General features: G+C 44.0%; 3 protein-coding genes across 6 annotated transcripts in view; 2 read left to right on the top strand and 1 right to left on the bottom strand.

The window, feature by feature from the left end:
* LOC105697695 overlaps positions 1 to 8265 on the bottom strand; it is an 89535-nt gene extending 81270 nt beyond the window's left edge. The window contains exon 1 of the mRNA XM_012421269.1: positions 8196 to 8265. The gene's annotated coding sequence lies outside the window, so the exon portion shown is untranslated. The remainder of the gene's footprint in view (positions 1 to 8195) is intronic.
* LOC105697696 lies at positions 1596 to 5791 on the top strand. Its single transcript, XM_012421270.1, has 3 exons — positions 1596 to 1621; positions 1707 to 1803; positions 2083 to 5791. The coding sequence occupies exon 3, from the start codon at positions 2802 to 2804 to the stop codon at positions 3621 to 3623; it is 822 nt and encodes a 273-aa protein (XP_012276693.1). The 5' UTR covers positions 1596 to 1621; positions 1707 to 1803; positions 2083 to 2801; the 3' UTR covers positions 3624 to 5791.
* A 1309-nt stretch (positions 8266 to 9574) lies between the features above and the next one.
* Positions 9575 to 17941, top strand: LOC105697596 (sialin). 4 transcript variants are annotated; one of them, XM_012421039.1, is made up of 9 exons: positions 9575 to 9750; positions 12861 to 13066; positions 13295 to 13516; positions 13589 to 13673; positions 14140 to 14306; positions 14432 to 14581; positions 14663 to 14795; positions 14883 to 15136; positions 15226 to 17941. In XM_012421039.1, the coding sequence occupies exons 1-9, from the start codon at positions 9684 to 9686 to the stop codon at positions 15517 to 15519; spliced, it is 1578 nt and encodes a 525-aa protein (XP_012276462.1). In that variant the 5' UTR covers positions 9575 to 9683; the 3' UTR covers positions 15520 to 17941. The 4 variants fall into 4 exon arrangements, with proteins under 4 accessions (XP_012276462.1, XP_023290536.1, XP_012276464.1 ...); XM_023434768.1 differs by lacking the exon at positions 9575 to 9750 and adding an exon at positions 11636 to 11757; XM_012421041.1 differs by lacking the exon at positions 9575 to 9750 and adding an exon at positions 11694 to 11757 and having other exon boundaries at positions 12937 to 13066.
* Positions 17942 to 19953: the final 2012 nt, after the last annotated feature.

Genomic DNA, 19953 nt, shown 5'->3' with positions numbered 1-19953 from the left:
CGCAGACGACGCCCGGCACTGCTACGGAGTCCGTAATGGGCTTACCAACGAGCGAAACCTTAGGAACTGCGGACCTCCACATCGCCCGGAGACATGGAAACTGAGAAATCCAGTGGACGATGGTGTCAGTGTGTCGTGGAGGAAGAAGAGAAACGCGTCGCGCCGAAGATGGCTCCGAGAGGCGCGAGTGCCACGTTGAAAGATGAGGACTCGTAGAAGAGAACACCGAGAGGAGATCAAGAGGAGAACGGAAACAACGGGCCTTTGACACGAGGTTTCCCCGAGGACTGCTCCAGAAAGCCAGACCTCACCCATGACGGGACGACCCAGAGCTAGGTACCGGAATGTCAAATGTCAAACCCAATTAATAATTATTCAATTAAGGCACTGCGTCGACCTTCGAGGAGTACTTCCGTCTCCATCGTCGTGACCCCCGATAAGAGCTTAGACGCCTCCACGAAAATCAAGGAACACATCCCAGCCAGGATCAGGGATTGCGACACTTTGAAAATTGGGATACCCCCTATATTCCCCATTAGTCGGCTCTAGAAAAGGATTATAGTTTTCTGCCAACATTTGGAATCATCAGGAATTTTCTCTGATTTTTTTTAAGGGAAAGGGAAGGGAGAGAACATGTAATCTATGAAAATGTATTTGGCGCGGAACACAACCGAGCAATGTGCGCTCTTTCCCGTTCTTGACGTATCGCGATGTTTTCCTATCGCGACGAGTTCTCGGAGTAGAGAAGCAGCCTTTTTGTCCGCGTTTAATGGGACATCGAACGAGGCCAGGAAAGGCCAACTTTGGTAACCGGGAGGTCGAGGACGACTCCGTATTGTGAGCCGGTCGGCGGCGGACCTCGACTGTCGTCGACTGATAGCGGTCTCCTTACCTTCCGCCGTCCTCGTCGCAGCTGACCGCAGCATCGGCACGATTTTGCTCCTCGCATGCAGCTGCAATCGCATCCGGGATCCTAAACCGCGGGATTCGCGTCAGCGGGACGTCCCGCGGGAACGGCCACAAGGAAACAGGGAACTCGATCGATGCCCGACCGACCGTCAAAAGAAACGGGATAGTCTTTGATGTTTGTCCCGGCAAATGCATCCTGTATGCACCTGGCCAAATGGTTTGATGAAGGAAGAAAAAAAACGATCGCGAACAATTCCTATCAAGAATTGTTTGTTTCGAATTAGAAAATGAAGATAGACACAAAAAGTGGAGTCACTTTCTTTCCAAATTTATTCCACACCTGACCTTAAACTCCGCCTCTTTATTGTCAGATTATCCAGGAATCAGCATGAAGAAGCGCGGCCACTCCGAAAAAAAGAGTACCTCGAGTAATCAGAACGTGGGAAAGGATGACCCCAAGTCAAGTGACCAGTCCTTGGCTCCTCTGGACGATGACAGTCACAATCAAGGATTCAGCGAATGGCTGCGTTCCACTGATGGGGTCGAAATGATGCGACTGTTCGTCATTGCGAATTCTCTGCTGGTTTTCGTGACAATAGCTTGGCCTAATATGCAGGAGGCGATGGTCATCTTGAAAGGACTCATAATGGGCGAAGACTAGGACCAGAGTCATCCTAGGGACTAATAATTTTCAATCAAGTCAAAATCACCGGTAAGAAGTTTTTAAACCATTTGTCCTAATAATTCAATTTCCTGATTTTTTTTTCCCCCTTCCTTTCTAATTTTCCGACATTTAGAAACCAAAATCACGGAACCTGGATGAACGATAGAACCCAGTCTCGCCTTCGAGTTCTCGCCTTCAATGGAATATAATATCCGTCGACTTCGCGCCAGGTTTGGACGTCTCTTTATTTATGATTTAATTACTTCGAGCAAAGAGGAATGTCCTTCGAAGGCGAAGCTGAAAAGTATTGAGGGCTCGACGTGCAGCATTCCGAAAGGTCAAGAAGGCAATATTTTACACGTAACACCGGCCGAGGTGATCGAAGAGACGTTATTGGCTCCTCTGCGCGAAGTATTGAATTTACTTTAAGGCAAGGCACGTACCGATTCGTCAGGCACGTGCACCTCTGAGTAATCGTTATCCTTCGGGACGAATTAATTCCTTTGCAGGACGTAGGAAGTCGTCGGGAGGCCCCGTCCCAACTTTTCCGGCTGGCGAGTGCCAGAAAAGACTCTACCAAAGGAGGTGGACAGCTAGAAAACGTCATCGAGATGTCGTAACCGTCCCTGAAGAATATCTCCAGGTGTCACCACGAGATAAATGAGAATTATTGACTTATTATATAAACAACGGATTGCCTAAACTGACCGCACCGACAACGCGGAATTAAACGTGTCGCTTCACCAGCGACAAAAGCGCCGTCGAGTGATCCGAACGTTTCGACAACGCGGATAGCGCATGAATTATTTATCGAATCGCCGTGGCGGAATAACAAAAGAGCCGCAACAACAAGTAATTTGTTGAACGGCCTATGCCGGAGGTGAAATTAACGTGCAGCGGCGGAAGCGAAACACGCGTGCGGCGAATCGCAGGGACGTGGAACAAATGCGCCGGAGTTGTCGCCAACTGCGGAACCAATCGTAAATCGACTATCCAGGATTCCTCGGAAGGACTAGTCGACGTCAACTCGAGCTTCCAAAATTGGTGTCCTTGAGAAGCTTCCCTTTGCCAAAGGAATCCCGGCGCCGCGGAGCCTTTCAGGAATCTACGTGTGGTATACACATTCCTGAAAGGTTGGGGTAGGTCGCTAGGCAAACTGGGAGCGGAAGAGGGAAGTAGGACCGCCATTGAAGAGGACCAAAAGTGATAAAAAGAAAAAGGGGATAAAATGCTGGCGTTGATATTCCGCGGGGTCTTTATTCTAGGCGTGCTCTCCTGGTACAGCACCACGGTGTGGAAGATAATCGACGGCTACTTCAAGGACCAGTTCCAGAAGTACCTCCAGGACGAGTACCAGAAGAACCCGAAGATGAGGGAGGACGTCGAGTCCTACGCGTCAGCTGGTAAAGAGGGTCCCGTCTCCACAACACCTCCGACTGCGACCACGGAGGAGCCGACTCGGCACATCCTGGACGCTCTCGACGAGGACACTTGTCCGGTCAATGCTGCAGAGTCCTGCAAGGAAATTGGAATTCCGAAGAGCGACTCAGCCAGTGGTAACGAACTCGAGGAAGATGCCGTTCCTAATGAAAAAGGCGCTACCTCGCAGAGTTCGGCGAGTTCGACCCTGAAGAAGGAGGAAGGTCCTGAAGGGAACCCTGAGGAGAAACTTCCTGGCGACAACGTGGGAAAGTCGAAGGTTCATGATAGGGTCATCTCTGAAGGCAACGTCGGAGGAAGGAAGAAAAGGGTATTCCCTCCTTCTTCTTCGGTAGATGAGGGTAAAAAGAAGCCGAAGGTGAGAACTATTACCCTTACCGAGGCGGATTTCGAGATCGCCAAGAGGAGGAGGAAAATCGACTACGACTTCGCCGAGTTCGATGCCGAAGACGGTGCCTCGATCGAGCCTCCAGAAGGTATTCTGGTCTCGGAGCTTCCGTTTAAGCCGAAAGCTGATATCGGGGATCTGGAGAGAGTCACTGCCGACGAGTTCTGTCCTTTGACCCTCGAGGAAGAGGCCACATGTGGGGAGACCACGAAATGGCCGTGAATGGTCAAGGTCGGGATCATGGCCAGAGAGTTCGCAAGTAATGGCCCCCGTGAACTTGCCGAAGTGAGGGAAACGGACGATCCTATGAACGTCCAGACTTTTAGAAATTATATACGGTACAACTGTCTCGACTACATGTCAGATGGGAGGCTCTCAACGAGGCTTATACAGCCAACGCTACAGGATCTTGGAAGAAAAGTGGGACCCTGAAGAGCGACCCAGGGAGTGGCAACGAATTCGAAATAGATGCTCGTCCTAGAGGAAAATACTCGGACACCCAGAGTCCCACGAATTCGACTCCGAGGAAAGAGGAAGGTCCTGAAGGGGACCCCGAAGAGAAACTTCCCAGCCACCTTGCGAAGAAGTCGAAGGCCCCGGATGGAACAGCCTCCGAATCCAAGGTCTTCGAGTTCAAGGATGTCGAAGGGGGAAGGATATTTTCTACCTCGTCAATAAAAGAGGGTTAGAAGAAATAGCAGAAGGTGAAGAGCATCGCTTTAACCGAGGCGAACTTCGAGACTGCTAAGAGGCGGAGGAAGGTCGACTACGACTTTGCCGAGGGTGACGCTGAAGACGGAGGTTGCCGTTTCAGCCGAGGGGCTGATATCGAGGATCCGAAGAGAGCCACTGCTGAAGAGTACTGTCCTCTGACCCTGGAGGAAGAGGCCGCGTGTGGAGAAACCACGAAATGGTCGTAAATGGTCAAGGTCGAGATCAGGGCCAGAGAGTTCGCGAGTGCGAGTGGCTTGCGGTGAACTTAAAGCGAGAGAAATGAACGATCTCATGAACGACCAGATTTCTAGAAATTATATATACATATAGTAGGCACATCTTGATTACATGTTTAGATGAGAGCGTTAGAGATTTATGCTAAGCGATTTAGAAACTGTGAAGAGGTCTCGTATGAACGGAGACCCCGAGGAAAGTGCAATTTTCGCCGCGGCGAAGATGCTCGAGCTACTGCGGGAATCCTGTAGGAATTTTCACCACGGCTTCATAGCTTTTACACGCGTCTATGAAATTAGTTTCTTTAATATCGGAGAAAGTTTCCCGAGGAGCATTTATCTCCTCGAGTCAGCTCGGGATAAGTATTTCAAGGGTAATTCAAGGGAACGTTATCTCCCGCCGTTCATGGTAATTATTGCAGCTTCGGCAATTAGCACCGGCATTTCAGTAACTCCGTTTCGAACTTCCCGTAATTATCACTTTTATCACCGCGACTTGATAAGGTAACTTCCAAAGTTCTCCCACCTCCCACTGTTCACACCTTCCTTGAAGAGTCCTTTTTTAATTGCACCGTGAAAAAAAATAGAAATGGGTACATCACTTCTGCACTTGTAATCAAATTTTTTATTAAATGTAATCTTTTAGAGATTGTTGTCCAGAAATTTCATTTTCTACGATTACGTGGCAGGTATTTTGAATTCGGGTCCTTAATGGGGTACATTTTGGGGGATGCAAAATGCGCCATTAAGAAATGGTCCGCCACCCATTTCCCACCCATGTTTATAACTTTCTCGTGCGTATTCACTAGCAAGAGTACTTTCTTTCGGGAAGTGGCTGTAGCTTCGACATCGGAATTAATGGCACCGCTAAGAGCAAAATGCGTGCTGGTAGATAATGAAAATCCTTACCTTCACCGTTCCACCGAAACGTGACTGCGCAACTAAGCCGATTTTGCCCTTCGGTGCGCAGCTTTTTTACAAAGAGCCCACGTTGCACAAAAGCTCGCAACAAGAATGCAAGGAAGAGAGCTTAACACCGAGGATGGGAACATTGGATTTTCAAAGATCATCTAACAATGAAAAGATACTTCTACAGAATAGATGCTGCTATAACGATCGTTTAATAACAACTAAGAGCCTCGGAAATGCCATTATCAATTTCTTGTAGGTATTTACTATCCTGGTAATAAACGTCAAAACGTTAAGTCAGCTTTTCATGGGTCGCGAAGATATTAACGTAATTTAGGTTCCATTTTTCCGATAGCCGTAAGAACTGTTTCTCTCGAGGTTAAGCAGTGGCCTTCGACTGGCCCTCTGATCAGCTGATTTCTCCCAGGACCAGAAATGGCCTCCAGGCCCGAACTCTACACATTTCCCATGCAAGGACAAGCAGAAAAACCTATATTTCCCCCGAACACCGTCAATGCCTTTCAACCAGAACCTCCCCCGTTAATTAACAAACTCCTCAACTTGCTAATCAACCACTAATTTCGAGAAAAATCCAATTGAAAGACTCGCGAGTTAAATTCAAAGAACTCGGCACTTGATCGACATTCCCGAGGCTCGTGATGATCAATATTTTCAAAACCTGTCATGCACACATCTACGGATCATCGAGCTGAGATCATCGGTATTCAAAGGGGAACTAAAATAAATATCTATAAAAATGTCACCCATGAACGTCTATAAATCACGCATTGATAATCATCGGCCCGTTCAAGGGGCGTTGTTGGAAGACATTTGTCTGGGATAAATCAGGATCATCAAGATTCCGTAAAAGTGTCTCCTAGATCGGCCTCGATATCGAGCGGTACTTGACCCGAGTGGCGTTCGATCGGGAAATTAATCTAAGTCTCGAGATGATATCAGGAGAAAAAGTCTAACCACACCGTGCTGGTATTTATGTCATAAGACTCGTTCCAGACGTCCCGAGGTCTACAAAACAAAAGTCCACGGTGTATGACCAAGCGCACTCGAGTACTTATGTCGCGTACGCTCACGTGCCTCCACCGGTTTAGCCCTCCACCATAAACCTCCCTCTCCGTGCCTTTCGGATTCGTGATACGCATACCTAAACGGGAACCAGGTAAAGGTTAGTGGCTGCGATCGAGTACCCCAGGTACCCGTGGTTTTATATGGGAATTCGCGCCTGGAAAACACCATCCAAGCAATAATTAAGCAACGTTAAGACGTCCATTGAAACGCTCCCAGAAGAAAATATTTTCTTGCCGAAGAAATCCTGCCAAGTACTCCCGATAATATGAAACTATTAACAAGCAAATATAGGTCTTTATTGAACTTAGGAGTTTAAAGTGTTATGAAAGGATCTTTCTATATATAAAAAAAAAAACGTCAAAATATTGATATAACTTTTCTTCGAACTGGATTCGCCGAATCGTTTGAGACTACAGCACGTGATTACGAAGGCCCTAAGGAAGAACGCGATGCTCGTGAAATTTCAATTTTCAGAAAAAAATGTAATCTTCGTTCTAGTCTAGACTAAATAAAAAAAATGTTTTTTTTTTAAACGAAATTTCCCGAGCATCACCTTCTTTCTTAGGGCCTCCATAATCGCGTGTTAAATGATTTGGTGCACCTACTTTGGAGAAAAGTTGTATAAATATTTTGACATTTTGATACATACAATAACCCTTTCATGTCAGCTTAATTTCGCAAGTTATGACAAACATATAAAACGCGCCAGGCTAAACATCAGAGATAATGACTAAATTACTATTTCGTGCCTGTATACATATTTGGTGCGAAACTCTCCCGAATTTTTAAATTGTATGCATCGATTTATGAATTCTCTCCTAAAGGAGGGAAGTAGGTAATTGTTAAGGGTTAATGGGTCATTTTTTTTTTTTCTATGAAACAGAGAAATATCCCTTTAACGAGCTCGTTTCGCTGCCGCTCGTGTAGCAACAACACGGTTTGGTGACAGCGAAAAACCGCTGTCGAGATTTCACAGAAGGCCGGTTGAGTGTCAGGCATTGGAGGTCCAAGAAGAACCCTCGGAGGATTCGCATTCCTCGGAGAGAAGGTCGAGAGGGAGGAGGGCCCAACCAAACCTTAAGGCAGGGATCGAGAGGCCCAGAACCGAAAGAAGGACCCGCAATGCGGCCAGAGGAACGGTATTGTTCGGCCCTAAACTCGACTCGGCTGCGCAGCGAGAGGCGAATCGGGGTTCAAAGAACGCCGATCTGCGCAGGACCCGAGCCAGCCTCCGAGAAGACCTAGCCCAACCTCCACAGAGCGTCCCTGCTCTTTCCTGGACCGCAGGAGCGTACGTCGCCGCCCGTTATCCTGGACCTCGGCTGAATTCCACCTACGACTTGCGTCACATCGCTTTCGTACAATTTCTTCGCTAACCAAGCCATAAGAAATGTCAAACACCAGTTCATTGTCACCTATTAAAGAAACTTATAACGATCCCTCGCGTGGAATAAATATTTAATAGAAATACATCCGAGGACGAAGACGGTCAATCGGTATATCAGGTTTAGATCGCGAGGGGTGATATAATAGTTGTTAATTGACCCGAGGTTAATTACGATCTCGTAAAAACCAGATGAATTCGAGAGGATCCTCGAAGAGTCATTCGCGACTCTGGATGTCACCTCGGAACGGACGAGCATCCACGGACAGAGTTCCTCGTGGCAGTATCCGTGAACTCGAGGCCAAAGGCAGGTAAAAAAAAAAAAGTATCCCGGCGCAAGTCATTCCGTGGGAAGTCGTAAGGGCTAGATTCGCGCGCCCGGTCACGGGAATCTAGCCCATACCGCGGGGACCGCGCAGGCATCGCGCAGGTTGGGTCAATCTCGGCCCGGCAGGGAAGGTCACGTACCTTTGGCTGTTCCGGTGCCGCTCCAGCCTCCCGGATTCGGGGTCCACCTCTCATCCAGCACCGGTGAGGGGGCACCTGGACGCACCATGCGAGGACACACCGACGATCGCGTTGGGCCTCACGGCGTGACTGACAACACTCGCGGCCCGACACCAAACAAAACCCCACGCGGCACCAGCGCCGTGTCACCGGCGAGACCGCGAACCTTTGGAAGTGGGCCCCCTAGTCCCTATTGGACCCTCCACACCTAATACCGCGACAAGACGCTCGGCCGCCTCCTGGTCTGGGAAAACGACCTGCAGGCGCAGGTCCGACCCGATCGCTTTTGAAAGGCGCCGAAGAAAACCAGCCAGGAGGGCCAACCGACGTCCTGCCGCTTGACCTGCGCTCGGGGACTGACCAATCGCGACGCAGGTATCGTACCTGCGCCTGGACGTGTGCAGGTGGAGGGGATGCGCCACCACCTGCCGCGCAACCTGCTGGGCGCAGGGGCGAAGCAGTGCCTGGAAGCCTGCGCTGCCTGCCAGGCAAGGTGCGTCGGCAAGGCAGGGACCTGAAATCCTCGGGATGCAACGTGGATCTAATAGGAACTTTTAGTTCAAAATGGATGCTCTCCAAAATGTCATTCTTTAAGGAGACGTGATAATATAGATTAACTTGTATTATGTTGGCCATTCACGTTTAGTTGAGATTCTTTCATTCATTTATCTTCTTTCTATTCATTCCCCGCGGAACGTTAGCGGAATAGAAATGGAGAAGGAAGGTCGAGATTTGCAAGCTCGGTCGGTAACTCATTGTCGGAGTGGGTGTTCGAGAGGATAAAGGCACCGAGCGTTGATAAGAAATGCATTCTCTCGCTAGGCACGTTATCGAACCTGTGTGGAATTTCCTTGACAAGGTTTCGCACGAGAATACCTGATTTACCATATTCGGGGAAACTTTATCCGTGGCTTCGGATACTCAAGTTTCCAGGAAAAGGTTTCCAGGCAGATATTCGGCTCGGCTGATAGATATTTTACGGGAATAAGTAGAAATCATTCGGAAAGGCGTGTTTTATTTACCTTGTCGTCTCGAGAGCCCTCTTGAAACGGAACTGCGACCTTAGACGGAAAGTAGATCAGCTCTGGAATAATTATTATTCCTGCTTCGATGATGCCCTAGCGGAGTGTTGGGTTAAGGGGATCCCCTCGTAATTCGAAAATGGCCTCTTAAAACCGACACCCTCGACTAGGTCGAACCTTTTTGTGACGGCACATGAAACGATGAAAGGTAGGCGTCAAACGGAGCTCCAAGGCTGCTGCTTGCCATAGGTACTTATTGTATCAAGTCTCGTTAACGGAGTCGTTCGGTCACTCGCACTCTGGGTCGGGCACCAGAGAGTTAACGGAACGCTCCGGAGTCATCAAACCTCGGAGTGACGTGCACCAGGTCGTAAAATGTGCCGGAAATACAGGTGTTCTGCTCCAAATATACGGATATTAAATTAACATGGCGGCGTTGGTGCGGCTTAAGAGGAGCAGCGTCCAGCTCAGGCATGCGGCACTCGAGATGAAGGGTAAAGTTTATCGTCCTCTTTCGCTCCTTAAGGTGATATGAAAGTGTGATGTATACCTACATACCAGAAAGTGAAAATATTTATAAAACTTGTCTCCAAATTGGGTGCGCCAAACTATCGGAAACTTAAACACGTGATTATTGAGGCCCTGAGGAATAACGCGTTGTTCATGAAATTTCTTTTTTCGAGAAATATTTGCATGAAATTTCTTTTTTCGAGAAATATTTGCATGAAATTTCTTTTTTCGAGAAATATTTGCATGAAATTTCTTTTTTCGAGAAATATTTGCATGAAATTTCTTTTTTCGAGAAAAATTACTTGTCTCGGACGAGAATCAAAAAAAGATACTTCTTTTCTTCGAGAAATGAAATTTCACGGGCAGCGCGTTCTTCCTTAGAGCCTCCATAATTACGTGTTAAAGTTTAAAATAATTTGGTGCACCCAGTTTGGAGAAAAGTTTTATGAATATTTTGACTCTTTGGTGTGTATATATCACACTTTCATGTCACCTTAAGAGGATGTGGAACTGACATCTGAAGAGCCAATCGTTCATGAAACTTTTCTCCGACCTGAAGGTTTCGTTTCAAAATTGACAACGTGAATGTGGAGGCTATGAGAAAAGCGCTGGCCCTTATGAAACTTCATTCTTTTTATAAGAAATTTTACAAATATCTATGAACATATTTTTGAAAAATTGTATTTCATGAGTTTCGGGACCTTCCTTATTACCATCCATATTTATATTGTAAAGTTTAAATCGATTCCGTACACCCAGTTTGGAGAAAAGTTTCATAAACATGAACTCTCTGACGCCAGTTTCGCATCACCTTAAGGGGGCAAGAAACCCTCAAGCCGGTCGGTTCGAATAAGACACATTTTCTGAAGAGTATTTTATGAAACTAACTGAAATGACATGCAAACGCCTAAGGAATGCCTTGACACTTTCCAGACATTTATTTATAAAGAAATTTAGGTTAAACCGGCACAATGCTGTAAATCAAGATTTAAAAGGATCGAGACATTTCTTAACTGTTCACGAGTCACGTGCTAAAATTTAAGCCTGTTCGGTGAGGTACCATTTCAAGAACAGTCTCTTATTCCGATTGGCTGAGTTTGAGGGTCTTGATACTTGAAATACTCGGATAGGAGTGAAGTCTGTCCTAATGATGACATTTTCGTTACCGAAGTTTGGGGATCACGGAGTGGGTCGAATTACCCACAAAAGTTTGAGAAGTTATCGACACCTCTCGTTTGGGTCAAACTACCAGATCGTTCATGTAGAATTTTAAGATCCAAATTTTATGGGACATCCAAATTGTTGTACATTACGTTATCCCAAGAATATAGGAAATAAGTTCAGCGTGGGCCAATGATTAATTCAATCGGTCGTCGATTCTGGTGTTCTTCGGTGCACCGCCGATTGATACCACGCGCATCGTGTTGATTGCGTCGAGAAGCAGATTTGTTGCACTTTCCTTTAGAATCAGAATTTCAAGATGCAAAATTTTATGGGATATTCAAATTGTTGTACATTACGTTATGCCAAGAATATAGGAAATAAGTTCAATTGCATATAGAAATAAGTTCATAAGGCCAATGTTTAATTGAATCGGTCGTCGATTCTGGTGTTCTTCGGTGCACCGCCAATTGATACCACGCGCATCGTGTTGATTGCGTCGAGAAGCAGATTTGTTGCATTTTCCTTTCTTGTTACCCGGAACAACCTGGTGGATAGTCACTCGAAGAGCCGAGGCTCGGAGTTATCCCGGACAATTATTTGCATTACGTCACCGACTCTCCAAAGTCGAGGTCGCCTATAATTTATTCACGGTAGTCGGGAGGGCCTGGGCGGGGAATCAAATAGCTATCGCGATAAGAACGGGAATGTCGCTGCCGATCTCACTGTTTTTGAGCTTTGTGAAATGGCGGAGTTCGTCAAGAGAGGTAGTGTGCAGCTCGTTAAGCGTAGCAGTGTACAGATCAAGCAAGCTGCGAAGGAAGTCCGAGGTTCGTAACGTCTCTCGCCATGGTACAGTGAGTAGGTGCTCCTCTTCGGCACGTGGGACGACCCCAAAAGAAAAATACACCTTAGGAAAAAAAAAAAAGAAAAAAGAAAATTATGGGATCAAAGTACTGAGAGATGTTGTTCTTTTCCCCCCCTCGTGAACATATTTAGAAGAAGCCCTTGCGAAAATGCGACATCACCAATATTTAAATCACCGTTGATTACCTAACCGTGGAAGCTCCCAAGTGAGATGTATAATTTCGATGATTAATGCGAAAACGCTTGAAATAAATTCGTTTCCGATTTGATCCGGTTTGAAGACGTTGGTGAGGAGGTATCGATCCCATTTCGATCGAACACGTGTCGATGTGAAATGAGTCTGCAGAAGTCGAAGTCATGTGACGAGCACGTCGTCTCACGTTAATAGTCAAAAATGATCGTACGATGATTACGTTGTACAGAGATCGTAAAGGTGGATCGACTACGCGCGAGGAAATAAAACGTAGGCAACTGTCAAAAGAGTTTACTCAGACGACCAGATTCCGCCAGATTTTCCCGGTCAAGATGATGAAACTTCAAGTTAATGTCAACAGACCTGCTAAAAGTGTTCCTCGGTATCTGATGTCCTTAAAACACTGAAACAGGAACTCCACTGGGTAATTTCAGTGACAACATGGACTGAGAATCATCATCCACGTGTGCGATAAAAACCGTCTATCTTTAAAGGGGCTCTAAGGACCTCAGGACATCGGGAAAGACGAAATTCCGGCCGAGCGGGTTATCAAAATCAAACAACCGTACAACGAAAATGTACCGGCACACAACGATAACGTGATTGATAAGAAAAATTACGATTTTAGCGCAAACAATCGCTACGCAAAATTTCCCACTAACCCGGCGCCAGATTGCACAATATAGTAACAACGTAAAAAGAAGACCGAAAGTGATGCGAGAGAGTTAAATTTAGACCGACATCCGTTGCCGAAAATGTTCCCAAAACAGTCCGTCCCGCGGAATTTCGCCAAATCATCGGGACCTCGATCTCCTTCCGACTCCTTCCTGTAAGTGAGAGGAAAAATTCTGAAATCCGTTTTCGCGATTTCAGCGGCTGTGCGAGCGCGCCACATTGTGGCATCGCTCGTTGCAGTGGGATTTGCTCTTTGCGGTGCGGTGGAAGTCAGCTCGTCGGTGGCACTGTTGGCCAATCAGAAGGACAATCATGCCATCATCGATACGTCCTGGCATTGTGACATGCTGGTCAACATCAGTAGCAGGAACCGAACCGAGGACTTCGAGTTCATCCTCCTGGAGGTGAATCCTTAATATCCCCTTTATTAAGAATTTCTGTAAAAATTAGAAGAATACCATTCACAGATTAATTCCAGTGTCCATGCTTTCTTGGTATAGGGCATTTAATGTAGGTACTAGATGGAAAAGGAAACGATTCCTCCCACCTCGCGAAAAGTACGATAGAAAGCTGGGATAATTTAATGAAGAATTTTTGTACGCCTAAGTTTTCGTTAATTTTGGGATTTTCAGCTGCCGCAAGAAGAACGCGCCGAGTCCATCATGCGCGAGGCCTTTCTATGGGGCCAAGTGGCAGGACCAATTCTGGGAGGATGTCTGGTATGGGGCCGATCAGGACCCTCCATGGTGTTCTCCCGAGCAGTCCTTAGCGCCTGCCTGGCGTCCCTCCTGGTACCTGCAGCGTGGAGAGGACCTTCCCATGTTGCCCTTCGACTCTTCCAGGGACTCTGCACGGTATGTCACCTTTTCGAGACTTCCTCTCGGATTCCCTCATAAACCCCGAAATTCGACAAAGGACCCTTTCAGGGAGCGACGATGCCTGCGGCGCACATGCTTGCCATGACGTGGTTCAAGAGCAACGACAGAAGTTCCTACTTCAGCTGTTACGCGGGTAAGTCGGAAATCTTAATGCTCGATAAATTAAAAAATAATCCTCAAGACAGAGGATTACCTTAATAATGGAATTCTAGGACACGGAAAATGTAGACTGGCGTGCAGACTAGAAATTCTAATACGCGAGAGTGCACACGGTTTACATTCTCAGGTCTACGGACTGAATTTCTAATCCCACTACAATCTATGATAAGAAGCAGAGCATCCGATAAGAATGGTCGCGCAAGGTCTTTGGAACACTGTTTCAAGTTTCAACGTGGAGACTCTGCCCCAGCATCTTGGATCTCGTTTTTATCTCTTTCTTCTTGGCCATTCTGGCCCTTGTAATGGCGAATTGGCAGTCGAATTTAAATTTGAAAAAATTTCTATAGTTCAGTTTCTCCCAAGACCTCATAAAATGTTAATATAACAAGCGTGTTAATATTCAACATTAAGTGATTAATTGTTGAATCAAATGTTGACAGCTGTCAGCGTGGGATATTGCGTGACCGGATGGCTAGGTACTGCGGTGGTGCGTTCGCTCGGAAGGGACTCGTTATGTTACGGTCTCGTAATCCTCGCCTTGTGTTGGTACTTCACCTTCGGTCGTTTCGTCAAGGATACCCCGAAGTCATATCAACACGACACAAACGTAAGAATTCCCGGGTGTCAATGGTGCGCTTTACCGATAAGGCCTTTATTTCGAGACTCATCAAAGTGAATGGAGACGGTTCCCACCTTTCTACGAATCAATGTATGATTTTGCTATCGAAATAGGCGGCAGTGATACCGTGGGGAAAATTACTAAGATCCGTCCCCGTATGGGCTTCAGCTGTAGCCACTATGGGGAACCAATGGGGCGACGCGACCCTGGCTCTGGGCATGACCAAGTACCTCAAGCTCATCTACGGATTCTCCACAGCTAACGTGAGAATTTCAAATTATCTTTACGTATACATGACCCGATTCAGTTAGTTTAAACCGTTAATTAATTACCTATTACAACAGGATTCGGTGCTGACCACGTTACCGCACATTGGGCACTTCATGGCTGCCCTCACTTGCGGTCTCCTGGTGGACCACGTCCGGGAATCTGAGATAGTTTCTACAACAACAGCGAGGAAATTAGTCGTGTACACGGGTAAGGATTGGCAATGCTTCGAGATAACGTTAAATACCTTAAAACGATCACGATGATCATGTACAACAAATGTTGGCTCACCTTTAGCGCACTTCATCCCAGCTGCTCTCCTCTTCGTCGCTGGGTACGCAGGTTGCCAGGCACTAGGTGCAGCCTGGCTGGGGATCGCAGCTCTTCTGGTATCCGGGACTGCCCCTGCAGGTGCACTTGCTGCAATTGCGGACCTTGCACCTGAAGAATCTCCTGCTTGTGCAGCAGCGGCCTGCGCCCTCTGCTCCACCCTCGGTGCAGCGGGATTGCTCGCAGCAAATTATTTTGTCACTCAGGCTCTTCATGGCTCTGTAAGACTAATTGTGTACAGCACTAAATCATTAATAATTGGGATCACTTTGTATACGTATATTTTCTAATTGGAAACCTTACATTGTAGATCGCGGGGTCATGGAGACTGGTCTTCGGTGTAGCATCCGTGGTGTTGCTGACGACGGCTGCTGTCTTTTTGGCACTTGGCAAAGGTGTACCTCAACCATGGATTCCATCAGTTGCACGACCCAGAAGTCATGACGTCATTTACGAGCAGGACGCCCTGGAACTGGACTACGAGGACGTCGGCGTGCAGACTGAGCCTTTCAATCCTTACAGAATCGACGAGGACGAGGAGAGTCTTCATGGTGGTCCCCGATCTGTTTCGGTACATTCCAATGACTCCATTGTCTCGATCTGAGTATCAAGATCACTTCAAGAATTCTGTTTCTCACGAAGTGGTGTTTCGTTTTGACGTGAATCATCAATGACGATGATAGATGATGAATGACTCGGTTGCAAGTAACTTAAACCGAGACCGAGTAGAAGTGCTTCGATGACGGAAACAAAGTTCGACGTTTCAGAAATATTCATTTGAGATGATTCAAAGATCGACGTTGAAGACTTCTGAAGAAGTAATTTTTTTAAAGGATGACACCCTGGACATCGAATGATCTTGTCACAGAACGTTGTAAATCTCAATTTCCAGGATTATGTTCCCTGGAATGGATACCAAGTAATTTTATTATCAATGTACAGATAGTCACTATCTGTATTAAGTATCTTAGAGAAGTATAGCAGCCTACCACCGTTCGCTGACATTAAAAAAAATATATACATATATAATTATTCAAGCTGAGCAAGTGAACCATTTTTATACGTATTTCCGATATCATTACGGGAAACTTTCTATTATTAAACCTGTAAAACCTGCGACTACCGTAGAAGCATAATTTTTATCAGTACGCCCTGTAACTAGTAATGATCAGGGGAATCTTTATTTATATGACGCGTCAAGGGAAGACTATTTGCACATTGACGTATTACCATTTAATAATATCTAAGGTATAGAATTTCTTATACAGTGAGAAATACGAATACATATAGTGTAAATATACATGCACGGCGTTACTAGCCATAAACTTATCGTATCGACGTTACCTCGGATTTAAATAAACGAATCTTTGTTAAGTTGTAAATACCGTAATTCAGGTCTTTGGCGAGTTCCCGGATGCTGTTCTTTGTATTAATTTTCTTTGGTAGGTTATTCGACAAGACCAGATATTTACAAAAATCAAGTTTATTCATCAATTTTATAGATATACACCTGTTATGTAGAAAGTTTCATCATCGTTTACACATTTAGAACTCGATGAGGCATCTTGTCGATTGCCGTTGTATAGTACAAGAGTCCTTCCAAAGAGCTTGTAATCGACCGGGTGCCTCATTGAGCTTACATCAACCACGAGGTGTACTTTTATTGGGTCGGGTATTTAGAAACACTATTTTATAACGTTATTCTGTTTATAATCATTTTAATCTTGACACTTAAGTCTTACCGGTACGGTAGTATAGATGCTATATGAATCTGTTTCGTTGAATGTCACTTAAAAGTGGTGGTCGCTTTTATTGCTCCGGAAGTAAAGCAACATTTAGCGATTACTTAATATATCGCTGTAAATATCGGTTATGACATCGCGTAACTATTTCAGTTAACATACATACGTTCCACGAGAAATTAGCTTCCAGGGTTTACATTTATTGCGGGTAATTCACGGTTTAAACAAGTCCATTACTTGCGAAAAATGCGGCGTGTATCGCAAAATGTTGATTTCCTTCTTTTCGACGAGCACGACCCCCTGTCTTTTTCTTCAAAGTCTCATAACTATTGTACACGGACAAACATTGGTTATCTCCTTAGGTCATATGAAATTGTCGTTAAGGTCTTCTCAACTTATTAAAGGGTTACGTTTAACTATGGCAGTATGTAGATAGTATATATGAAAAAATTATACTTTAAAAAGAAACATGTTAAGCAGTAGAAAATGACGTAGTTTGTACCTAAGCAACCTGAAGAAAATAAAGCAAATTTGTCATATACTTTGCAAAAATTGCTGGTATCCAAGGAGAGAAATGGCTCTTACAATCACTAATTGATTCTGAATATTCAAAAACGATAATAAATGAACTCTACCCGAATTAGAATTGATTTTTAAAAAACAAGAATAATTCTTATATCTAAACAAAACTTTCTGCATCTGAGAAATTACACAATTAATTACTCAAATATTTGCAAATGGTACCAAAAGGCAAAATATGGCGTTAAAATGCAAAATGCATACAGCTTTTAGGCCTTTCAAATTAAGTTTTGCCTCGCTCGATAAATTTCCATTATTGTTCTGTTCAAGAATCTATTGCCAGAAATATAATAATTGTTCTGATAATGACCATATAGCAGGTCCGAGCTACGTTTTGCGAGGTTGCTGTTTTTTATTCAATTATGACTATTTTTCTATACACATGGCTCTGCCATGTGGTCATTAATGATTCCGATAATTAATAGAATTGTATAATATATATAGATGACATATATTTAATTTAAAACCTGCCCCACACAACACATAACACCCTCAATATTTCCAGTGCATGTTAAAAACTGTCAAAACATGTCAAATCCTTTAGAAACATCTATCGAATGTTTATATGTTGTATGGGTTTAACATCTCATTCTAATTATCAATAGTATTTAACTTTTTAATCGTTAACAAATTCTCTGTAAAGACGTTCAAACAATAAGCCACTGCCTCACGGAGTAGCTTTAAAATAAAATCATGTGTACATAAGTATATAAATTATTTTTTCTATCTAAATGTTGTTAATATGTTTTCTCTAAGCAGCAATGTTTCTGTGATATACAGTTGCAATATTGATGTTTCTGAGTACGGCCTTTAAAGGCTCTATGTTGTTTATATGCTGATATCATTTTTTCGAGGATTAAGTGCCATTCGCAAAAGAAATAATAAATATTCGGTGATATTTACAATATTGCTTGCACCTGGTCTGCTGCTAAAAGAAAACATTAACTGGCACCAAATAGTCTTTCACGATCGAACGAAATTATTTACAGCAGAATTTATTATGTACGGACTCGACGTAGTAACTTATATCGGATGTTCACTCGAACATATCAATAACAAATGTGTGCGGTAACGACACAGTAATATATTCCACTTTTCCTTAAATTAGTTAGCCTATCGCATGTAAACACATGTACATTTTTTTTCATTACTGCACATCTTTACATTTGTATGTTATCCTCGTAATTACAACCGGAAGTTTCTTTACAGACGCTTCGGAAGAAACTAAAGTATTATTAATGATGAGTTCCATCGGCAATAATTATACAAGTGTTGTAACGCTGCAGCATTTCAGGCCTTATAGCATGTACAAGTCACAAACCATTGAAGCAATTAAACGATTGAAATTTAAATATTCTTTCGGAAAGGAGCGAAACGAATGGCACGTTCAACGGAGATAATTTAAGTACATAAAGTTGGTGAATTTTTTAGCATGAATAATGAATAAAATATACAACTTTAGTGGTTGTAAGTATTAATAATTGATCGATGTTACATAGGAATATTTTGCAGAAAAATTAGACATGTCTTTTGAAGCAGTATTCAACAGTAGACTCTTTTCCTGTGTTGTTTCCACTTGCTTCGCTAATATCTTCTTCATCCTTAAACTTTTCTTAACGCAAATTCAAAACAGCTGATCGCGCACCATACAGTGATCATACAATGGACTCTACGGACGTATCATTCGCCTTTAATAATGATAGCTTTTGAAAAATGCAATCACTACTGAAAGCGGAAATGTAGAATTGCCATAGAAACGATAGACCTTACGAACCTACGTAATGTAAATATCTCGTTACAGAAATAAACTCGTTTTCACATTATTTTCTGGCAGGGTAATTAAGCTCGTAGGAAACACGACAGCCTCACAACTCTGCGAACTGCTTTGAGTACAACCTTAATCAAACGTCGTCAAACTTGTTCGGCTTTTATAAATTTAACGCTCTCTTTATCGCCCTTATTTTCTCTCGTTTTTTTTTTATTTATTTCAATGAAACCCTTATTTGTAAATGAAGGCAAAATGTGTTCAGTATGTAAGTTCAATCGAATCATAGACACATTCACAAAATATCTTGCCATGTTGCTTCACCGTATGTGAATAATATTCATTTATGCATGTACAGTACTATTATTCAGTATTTATATTAGATAACTATCATCGTGTTTACATCCGTGACGTGTCACCGCGTTTCTCTTATTTAATCCCATTATTTTTTGTTCGCGCGTTCTCGTCGATACTCCTAAAATACATGGTTAAACGAAACGATCTGCGACGCGACGGAACTTTCATTAAAAATAATCTATTTAGGTATGCTAGTATGTGAACGAACGTAATGAGCGTAGCTTATAGGTGATTGGCAGTTTTTATAAAACTTCTTCTTTATCTATATATTAATATTTGTGATGTTTATGTCAACGTCGCCCGTCTCCGTGAGACTCATCTTGGACATGTGTTCATTTCTTGCTAAAATCCGCGGAAACAGATGAACGTAAAGTGGCGGGTCAACAAAGTACTTAATTTCATTGGCAATTATTCTGTACATCTATATATCTGCTAATCATCCCGAAGGAAGCCAACGAATTGAAAGATATTAATCGCAAAGTCATTATAAATCAATCCTTTCCGACATAGAGACGACAATAAATATTTGTAAAAAGTCATATTGTGAACGTAATTTACGGTTAGTAATCAATGACAACCAGTTTATCTTGTTCCT

This window comes from Orussus abietinus, unplaced genomic scaffold (genome assembly GCF_000612105.2).
Source record: "Orussus abietinus isolate OABI.00-Male unplaced genomic scaffold, Oabi_2.0 scaffold21, whole genome shotgun sequence".
NCBI classification, from domain to species: domain Eukaryota; kingdom Metazoa; phylum Arthropoda; class Insecta; order Hymenoptera; family Orussidae; genus Orussus; species Orussus abietinus.
This window is presented reverse-complemented; position numbering and strand designations above follow the sequence as displayed.